Consider the following 9205-nt stretch of genomic DNA (forward strand, 5'->3'; position numbering starts at 1 on the left):
AATGAAAGGAATAACAATGAATGTGCTTGTAACCCCTTTGGGAACTCCACACAAATGCATTTTGTGTTCATCACAGGGACCAGCCAAGGTTCTCACTGTGGGCTTCCCTGTGAGCAGAAAAAGAGATTGATTGGAGCTTTTAAGGTAAGACTGCTGGGCTTGGGAAAGTTGATTTTCATGGCTGTTGTAGAGGAAATAATTTCCTTGGCTCAACCTTTACCCAAGGTGCATTAGGATTGTGAAATGTTCCTTTGCTGGTCTCACACCTCAGTTTACCTTTCCTCCAGGCACCTTTGCAGGGAGTGCCCCTCTTTGCAGGTGGTTCCTGGACTGTGAAAGGTGAGTTAATCAGCTCAGGTGATAACTGTGTTAGCTCTCTGATAGAACAGGAGTGGGGGATTTGATTCAATTGCAGAGGGTGCATGCTTGAGGTGAAAAAATGGAATCTACAGAAAGTGGGATGAAATCAGAAAGGCTCCCCATGCACTAGAGCTGGGTTAAAGCTCCCTGGAATGAAGAACTTGCTCAGGCATTTTACAGGTGCTGCCTCAGTGCCCTGGCTCTTACAGCCTTGATGCCTTCTGTGTTTATCACTTCAGACAGACTGAGAGAAGCTACCAAGAAGCTTCATCCTCCATCTTCATCCTCCTCTGAGAAATGATCAATTTCTCTCAGAGTGAGGTACCGACAGTGAGGTTTATTCCCTTTATGTTTGTTCTTTGCAGAGTGAAAGCTGCTGGAATTCAGAAGCTGCCCTTCCTTCTCCTCCAGAAGATATGATTTCCAGGAAGGGGCTGGTGGCATCTCTTGTCTGCCTGGGTGGTGTTGCTGCAGTTATCTGGTAAGCATTTGCTGGCCAGCTCGGCCATACCTAAAACATCCTGAGTAGATCCTGTGCTAAAACTCCTAGAACACAAAAATAAAGGCTGTAAAATAAAAACTTTATGGGAAACCTCTTTTTGAGCTGTAAGAAAGAACAGCAATTTGTGTAATAGATAAAAGAGCATTGGTAGAGAGAGAAGGCCCTAAGGGAAAGAGGAAAAAAGAGCATTTGGGTGCAAATCAGGCTGCTAACACTGCAGTGACTCACAAACAAATGCTTGAGTATAGAATATTCCAGTTACATTTCAGCTCAGGCCTTAGCAGAGGTGATTCTCTGTCTCTTCACACTCACTCCAGGGTCCAAACTCACTCCAGGGTCAGCAGGGACAGCTGTGTAACCATCAGACATCACAGCTTTCAAACACACAATTTAGTAGCTGAATATTCTGACAACTGAGTATTGCTCATGGAGCAAGCTCAGACATGGAAGGGAATCTGAGATAGGGCATTTCTGTTAGGTATTAAAATATTAATTATTAAATTATTAGGGATTATCACATTTTTATGATGCTGCAATTTGCTGTACTTTCACCTTGTGGGTGGTTGCATTTTGCCTCAGCAGCAGGACACTGTGTTAAAATGTGAACACAGCAGATCCTACACTAATTAATAAAGTAGATATGGAGTTAGCCAGAGTTACCTCTCAAAATCTTTCCCAGGTCCTTAGGTGGTGGTGGAAAATCCTAGGAATGTTTCCTTCAACATTTCCTGCCTTAAAACATTTCTTTGCTCTCACAGGGCTGTAGCTGGGAGTGGAAAAGTGCATTACCTGCCCTACTACCTTCCCTGCCCTGAAATCTTGTAAGTATTTTGTTCTGGGCCTAATGAGTAACACAGACCATTGTTACAGCCCTGCTCTTCCCTGACAACACAAACAGTGATTAACAAGGGGCTGTTCTTTGTTTATGAACCTGTGATTAGTCACTCTTAAAAAGCTACCAATGCTGTTGGGGCCTGCCTGCCCTGCAGGACAGCTCTGGGTCTCACAGGTGAGGGAGGCTTGGTTTGTTGTGGTCCCAGAGCCCAGGACTGGAAGGTTGATGCAGCTTCCTTGTCAGGCTGTAATCCCCACCTGCACATGCACAGCTGTGCTCCAAGTGTCCACTCACTTAGAGACACCTGAACCACAGAGGTGAGGTGGACAGGCACAGGAGGAGCTCAGGAGTAACCTGAGGAGTAACCTCAGGAGTAACCCCCAGCTCTCATCAGGCTCCTGTTCCTCCCTCTGAGATCTGGGCTCTGCCCCCACCCCATGGATGTGTTTGAGCTGTGGCAGCATTGGAGCTCTGCACCTGAGCAGGTGAAGGGGAGCTGCTCATGGGAAATACCTCCTGAGCTGGTACCTGACCTAGCCTGGGTGCCAAGAGCTCTCCCAGAGCTGCACAGGAGAGAATTTACTCTGTGCAGAGGCCAGGGCCATGGCCCCAGTGACCTCCTCACTGCCACATTGCCCCAGGGCTGGGACATGCCAAGCTGTGGCTTTTCCTGTGACCTACTGTTCTTGTAAAAACAAAACCAAACCATGCAAATAGAAAAAAAAAAAAAAAAGATGTTTAATGGAGGTGTTTCTGATTATTCCAGCCCATTCCAAACCATTGTGTCTGGTCAGGTGCTCATTTCTCTGAATGCTGTTGGAAATGTGATGATTTCAGGTAGTTCAGCTCCTCCAGGAACAGTTTTGCAGGGCATGGAGCACATACATGGATATTGCTGACAGTCCCACAGGGATTTTTATCCCTAAACCCCAGTCTGATTTCCTCAGAGACTGGGATTGCTGCCAGCACCTCTCTGTCCCTGCTGTGCTGTGTGTTCTGTCCCAAAGCTGTCCCTTTGGGGAGCCCTGGAGGTGTGTGCAGGTGATGCCTAACCCTGGCCCAGGCAGGGCAGTGTCCCCAGCTGCTGGGGCTGGATTTGGACAGCAGGTCCTGAAGCCAAATTTGGCTGATATTTTAAGAAAAGCATAACAATCCCTTTCTTTTCCCACCCCATCACACAGCTCCATGAAACTCCAATACACAGAAGAGAAGCCAATCCAGCTTTTCCCCCAGTAAGTACTGGCTTTTTTATCTCCTGACCTTTAAACTGCTGCTCCTCTCTTCCAGGCATATTCATGTATTATTCAATGGATATTTCTTCCTTTTTACAGATTATTTTATCTGCAGCCAAGAGTGCTGGAGCCAAAGTAAGTTTCTTTGTTTGATCTTTGTTTCTGCTGAGTTTGGTTTGGGCACTTTGCAGCACTCACAGTTCCAGGGTCCTGGGGCACGCTGAGCAGGACCTTGTTCCCTGAGAATCCAACCACAGGGGTGTGTCAGCAGCTGCCTGTGCTGCTCTGAGCCTGGGTTTGGTTACTGTACACTCATTAACACACTTCCTGTTAATTCCCAATTATTACATTAGCACACACGCTCTGTCATGGCCAGGAACTCTTTTTGAGGTGGCAGATCTGTAATATCTGTAAGTAAGAAATTACTTATCTTATCTGTATGTAAGATATCACAGATCTGTAATATCTGGAAGTGGGAAATACCTTCTGGAACTGTGCTGAGGCTGGGACCAGCTGTGGGAGAGCTTTGAACCCATTTCAGGGCAAAATAAAGCAGGTGCTCTGTTTGGCCTGCAGCAAACACAGCCAAAGCAGGGAGTTTAAGGGAGGATTTGGGACAGCAGCACTAAGAAGTGGCTTGGACAAACTCTCTGTGCAGCTCAGGTGGTTACAGCCTCCTTTGGCCTGACTTTTATCTGGAGCAGTTCACCTTCAACAGCCACATTCCTTTGCAAGCTAATAAACACACCCTGTTGGTACACACACATTTGTATTTTATTTCCTCCACATATTCAGGATGTGCTCAGCCTGAATATTTCTTCCATATTGGAATAAAATTCTGTGCTAAATCAGCTGGTATAAACTGGGTTAAATGAGGGGAGAATCTTGAAGTTTTCCTGCTCTGTGTCTTCTGGAGGGAGTTCACTGGCACTGAGAGGATGACCATGACTCATTGGGAAACCCAGAGCAGCCCTTTAAAATCAAATTTACAAAGCTTAGAGAAGTGAACATGCCTGTCTCCTTCCCTCTCCAACAAAGAGGATAATCAACCCAGAAACAGGACAGATCAGTTAATACATTTCCCCCAACCCAAATTCTTCTTCCTGTGTAATTTAATCTTTCACTCACAGGAAGGAGTGAAAGTGTCATTCTTGTACCCTCTCAAACTGAGAGCATTAGATCTGGCTTGGAGGATCTGGTTGGATCTGCTGCCTGAAGCACCAGGCTGCTCCCCACAGCTCCCCCAGTTTGGTTTTATCTTGGAGCTGTGGCAGGTGGGAGCCTGGCAGCCCCCAGGTGTGGCCACGTGCTGGGTGTGACAAATTTCAATAGCAGAGAGCTCCAGCTCCTGCTCTGGAGTGAATGTGAGCAGGCTGGGGTGAATCCCACCATAAGTGACATCTCCTTTTAGAATCAAAAAGGTAAGAATGAAACCCTGAAAGCAAAGCAGCAAATTGCAACAGCATTGCAGAGCTGTAACAGGGGCAGAATCAGACTCTGCTGCATTTATATTCAGTATTTCCACTTCCCTCACAGGAGATTAAGGATTTTTTTCTAACTTTGTTACACATTTGAATGCTGGCTCACATACAGCATTTTAAATTATATCTGAATGTGTTGGAGCTATATATAAATACTGGAAAAATAAGCTGTCATGCTGCAAGCTGTGTTTTAATAACCCAGCAATGGGCTGTATTTTATAGTCATTTTCATATTATTATTACTTGTGTTTTAATCTAGCAATCTGCATCAGGCTGATAGCAAATAGGCACAGCTTCCCATTCTGAGAGTTCAGTGGTCATTAAACTCTCCTCAGCAGAAAAGTCCTTAAATGAGATTTTAGCAGATCCTCAGGTTTTTGCTGATGTGTTAAGTGCTTAATTTCAGCTCAGGAATTGAAATGTCCATGCTCTGTAACCTCAAATAAGAGGGAAGGGAGAAAATATCTGAGGCTAATACCCTCCATGGCGAGTTAATGCTGATTCACCCACTGCTCTAGCTGCATTTTTTGTGCTTCTTTCCCATTTACTGGCCTCAAAACCAAGAGGAACAGTTACATTTCATGAACATTTCTGGTTTTTTTCCCCCTCCAGGCGCCAGGATGTGCTGACAGTCACACCATGGCTGGCCCCCATCGTCTGGGAAGGCACCTTTGATCCTGAGATCCTGGACAGTGCCTACAGACCCCTGAACCTCACCATCGGGGTGACAGCCTTTGCTGTTGGAAAGTAAGGGAAGCACTCAGTGGTCACAGTTCTTGGGGTGATGCCCTTCCTCTGTGCAAAGATGATTTTGGCTTTCCTTTCCCTGAAATTTGCCCCAGTTTATAGGGGGGTTTTGTGCCCATGCAGTGTGTCTGGAATCACACAAGCCCACAACAACTTGAGGTACCTGAGGTGTGGGCAGTGTTTTTTAAGAATTAGCAGATGCCTTGGGAATTAGAGCTGGTCAAAATGGGGATAATCCACTTACTCCTCACCCTCCACTCCACCTGTTGCATGTGTAGTGAGTGGATTCTTGCAGGGATAATCAGTGAACTCTCCTCACTCCTTGTCCTGCATTCTCTAACGTGCTCTTCATAATCCACCACCCATCCCCTTGGAATCCCAGAATGGTTTGGGTTGGAGGGGACCTTAAAATCCATCTCCTCCCAGCCCCTGCCATGGGCAGGGACACCCTCCACTAGACCAGGTTGCATCAACCTGTCCTTGGACACTTCGAGGGATGGGGCAGCCAGAGCTTCTCTGGGCACCCTGTGCCAGGGCTTTCCCACCCTTACAGGGAACAATTCCTTCCTAAAATCTGATCCAGCCCTGCCCTCCTTCAGCTGCAGGCCATTCCCCTGATGCCTTGTGAAGGCTGACCTAGAGCAGAGACTAGATGGAGCTAGGGAATAAAGTAGGGATTCATTAAGAGGCCTCAATGCCCCACCTTGGGCAGCACAACCCAAAATGTGTACCAAAAATGGACAGCTGGTCACAGGGTCTCTCACTTTTGTAAGTTCTGCTCCATTTGCATATTGGAGTTAACTGTCCAATTACAACTTCAGTTTATGAAGTCCCATCCTTCTTGTTTTTCTCTCTCCAGCCCACGTTGTTTATGCTCTTGGGCCTGAGATTTGGATCATTTGTCCTTGGTCCCCTAGACCAAGCTAGGTCAGCTAGAGAATTGAATAGGATTCAAGTTTTTGAATTGAATAGAATTCAAGTTTCTGAATTGAATAGAATTCCATTTTTTTTGAATTGACTCTTTTCTGAAAAGAATAGAATTCCTTGTTTTGTCTCCGTGCTCTGTGCAGAGAGCTCACCATCCCCTCATATAAAGCCCAGACCCCCCCACTAAAGCAGCACAGAATGTGAAAAATAGAAAATCTACACCTGAGGCAGCACCCCTTTCCTCTATCACCCCTGCCCTTGCAGAAGGCCACAGCAGGGCCCTCCTTGTCCCTGCTGTGCCCCACGGGCTGTGTCTGCTCAGGTACACCAGGTTCGTGCGTCGCTTCCTGGACTCGGCGGAGCAGCACTTCCTGAGGGGCTACAGGGTGAACTATTACATCTTCACCGACAGCCCCCAGAGCATCCCCCAGCCCCGGCTGCAGCCAGGGCGCAGCCTGCTCACCGTGGCCGTGCAGAGACAGCCCAGCTGGCAGGAGATCTCCATGCGCAGGATGGAGGCCATCAGCCAGCACGTGGCCCAGGAGAGCCGCGGGCAGGTGCAGTACCTCTTCTGCCTGGACATCGACATGGTGTTCCACAACCCCTGGGGCCCCGAGACCCTGGGGGACATGGTGGCAGCCATCCACCCTGGCTACTTCGATGTGCCACGAGAGCAGTTCCCTTATGAGAGGAGGAGCTCCTCAGCTGCCTTCATCCCTGAGGGAGAAGGGGATTTCTACTACGGAGGGGCCGTGTTTGGAGGCTTGGTGGAGAAGGTCTATGAGTTCACCAAGATGTGCCACATGACCATCCTGGCAGACAAAGCCAACGGGATCATGGCAGCCTGGCAGGAGGAGAGTCACCTCAACAGGCACTTCCTGTCCCACAAACCCTCCAAGCTGCTTTCTCCAGAGTACATATGGGATGACAGGAAGCCACAGCCCCCCCAAATCCGCCTCGTACGTTTTTCCACGGTGAATAAGAACTACAAAGAGGTCAGAAACTGACCATCCCTGCAGAGAGAGCCTCCAAGAAGCCAAACCCACCAAAATTAGTCCCTCCAGAATGTGCCCCACCTTGAATTTTTGTTCCTGGTAGGAGCAAACTGGGAAGGGAACGTGTGGATCGATCCTCTGGAGAACAGAGTCTAAATGCACTTCAGAAGCAGCAGTCAAAGTGCAGCTGAGACTGAAAAGGTTTCTGGATTCCCACTCTTCCTAAATACATCCTGCTTGAGGCTGTAGCACACAAAAAAGCATCCACAAGGCCAGTTATCCAGTGCATGGCTGTAGCTGGCTTTGCCTGAGTGTTTTCCTGAGGCCTGGTGGAAATTTATCAAGATCAAAATGGTATTTGATGTTCCTGTGGAGGAGAAGACCTTGGGTTTTGGTAAAGACCTTTTCACTTTAAAAAAGAGAACGTTGCAGGGCAATAAGTTTTCCTGAACTGTGATTTAAACTAATGCCTTTGGTCAGAATCAGGAGGAAAACTTGCACTCAGAGCTCGTAATCCCTGACTGGCGTGCAGCAGGATTTCTTGGACATTCTCAGCAGAGAGCTGGTGCCAGGCATTGCCAGTAAGAGCCCTGGTCTGACAGGACAAACAGTGGGAACTCATCTAGCAGTTATCTCCCAAATTCCAGTCTGTGCTTTGGAGACCCAAGTTTAGACAGAACTGGCACAGCTCAGAGCAGACTGAACTTCTCCAGGTTTATTTCAATCACAGATGTGCTCTGAACCTTTTCCCTGGGTCACATGTCTCTGTGGATCATGTAATCTTTTCCAACACAGAAAATCTGGTTTTGAGATGTTCATGTTCCTCTCCATTGCTTCAGCCCTTTCCAATTTTTCTGAGCTCTGTGAAATAAATTGGCGAGGAGCTGCTGGAGCTGACAGCACGAGCTGATGCCTTTCCAGCAAACAGGATGATTTCATTCCACAATGAAATGCTCTGGAGGAGCTGGGAGTTCAGCCTGGAGCTGGAAGTGGGCTGGGGTTAACATTTCCTCTGCTTGGATGTGCTGAGGAGCTGAACCAGGCGTTCAGAGCCTGCCAGCTCCCTCGTGGCTGAGGTCACAGCACAGGGGTGCCTGTGCCACCTCCCTTGTCACAGCAGGGCTGCCATAAACATCATCTCCCTGTGCCACCGAGGTTCTGAGCATGTCAGTCCCTGCTCTCTCGGGGGGAGCAGCAGAGAGGCCACGGGAGCTGCGGGGACAGGAGGGGCAGGGTGAAAGGGTGAGCAGGCTGTTTCTAAGGGAACAGTTGGGGGAGGGGGGAAAGGAAAAAAGAAAAAAGAGGAAAAAAACCAGCTAATTTGGCAGAGAGAGGGAAAATAGGGAAGAGGTGCCTGACTGTTCCTGCTTCTCTTCACATGAGAAAATTGCTGTATGGCAGCGAATCAAGTATGCAAAGCTTTAGGGCCCCACCACTGATTGCAGATGACTTAACGAGCCATTTCAGTCCTGTGAGCAGGCTGGAAATGGCACTTGCCACTGTCATTGCAGGCATTTCATCTTCCAGAAGACTAATTAGAAAAGCTTTCACGGACCCATAATATAGATAAGGTACCTGAAATACCTCCAGCCCCAAAGCCCCAGTGGCAGCTGGGTTGGCTGATTTGTGCTTAATCCAGCAAAGGGTCTTTATTACATTTTCTCCAGACTGTTCTTAGTGATGTGGTGCAGGAGGAAGATGTCTCTTTACATCACTGAGCCAGAACTGAAACCCCTGCCATGTATGTTGGGTAACCAGGCACCTCACCTAAGCCAAAATTGGGAGGAAAAATACTTATCCAAATATTTCCATAAAGATACATTTCCAACCAGCCCAGGATTAATACTGACTGTTTCTTATTTGTTAAATGAAATAGTGCCTCAAGGCCATGCTGAAACTAGGTTCTCATTATGCTAATTAGACATATATGCATATGGATTCTTTACCAGCCAGAAGGAACTGTCCAGTCAAGGCAGATAATTTTATCTCCTGGTGTCAGTACATGGCTGGGCTGGGCTAGACCTCGTAAAAAAGAACTCAGATTCCAAGAAAAACGTGGAGTTCCATAGCAGCCACAAACCCATAGATCAGCTGTGGCAATGGCCAGTTCCCCTCACACCTTAATT

General features: G+C 47.7%; 1 protein-coding gene across 3 annotated transcripts; it reads left to right on the forward strand.

Moving 5' to 3' along the window:
* The first annotated feature begins 271 nt into the window (after positions 1–271).
* GBGT1 (globoside alpha-1,3-N-acetylgalactosaminyltransferase 1 (FORS blood group)) lies at positions 272–7976 on the forward strand. Of its 3 annotated transcripts, none has more exons than XM_059865203.1 (7): positions 272–339; positions 726–841; positions 1621–1683; positions 2879–2929; positions 3029–3064; positions 5023–5157; positions 6407–7976. In XM_059865203.1, the coding sequence occupies exons 2-7, from the start codon at positions 777–779 to the stop codon at positions 7089–7091; spliced, it is 1035 nt and encodes a 344-aa protein (XP_059721186.1). In that variant the 5' UTR covers positions 272–339; positions 726–776; the 3' UTR covers positions 7092–7976. The 3 variants fall into 3 exon arrangements, with proteins under 3 accessions (XP_059721186.1, XP_059721185.1, XP_059721184.1); XM_059865202.1 differs by lacking the exon at positions 272–339 and adding an exon at positions 350–540; XM_059865201.1 differs by lacking the exon at positions 272–339 and adding an exon at positions 353–431.
* Positions 7977–9205: the final 1229 nt, after the last annotated feature.

Source organism: Haemorhous mexicanus, chromosome 21 (assembly GCF_027477595.1).
Source record: "Haemorhous mexicanus isolate bHaeMex1 chromosome 21, bHaeMex1.pri, whole genome shotgun sequence".
Classification (NCBI taxonomy): Eukaryota; Metazoa; Chordata; class Aves; order Passeriformes; family Fringillidae; genus Haemorhous; species Haemorhous mexicanus.

Excerpts from the sequence above, each read along its gene's own strand:
- GBGT1 (XM_059865201.1), top strand. Across the intron at positions 2,930-3,028 it reads CCAATCCAGCTTTTCCCCCA|ATTATTTTATCTGCAGCCAA; the intron begins GTAAGTACTGGC and ends TCCTTTTTACAG. Across the intron at positions 3,065-5,022 it reads CCAAGAGTGCTGGAGCCAAA|GCGCCAGGATGTGCTGACAG; the intron begins GTAAGTTTCTTT and ends TTCCCCCTCCAG.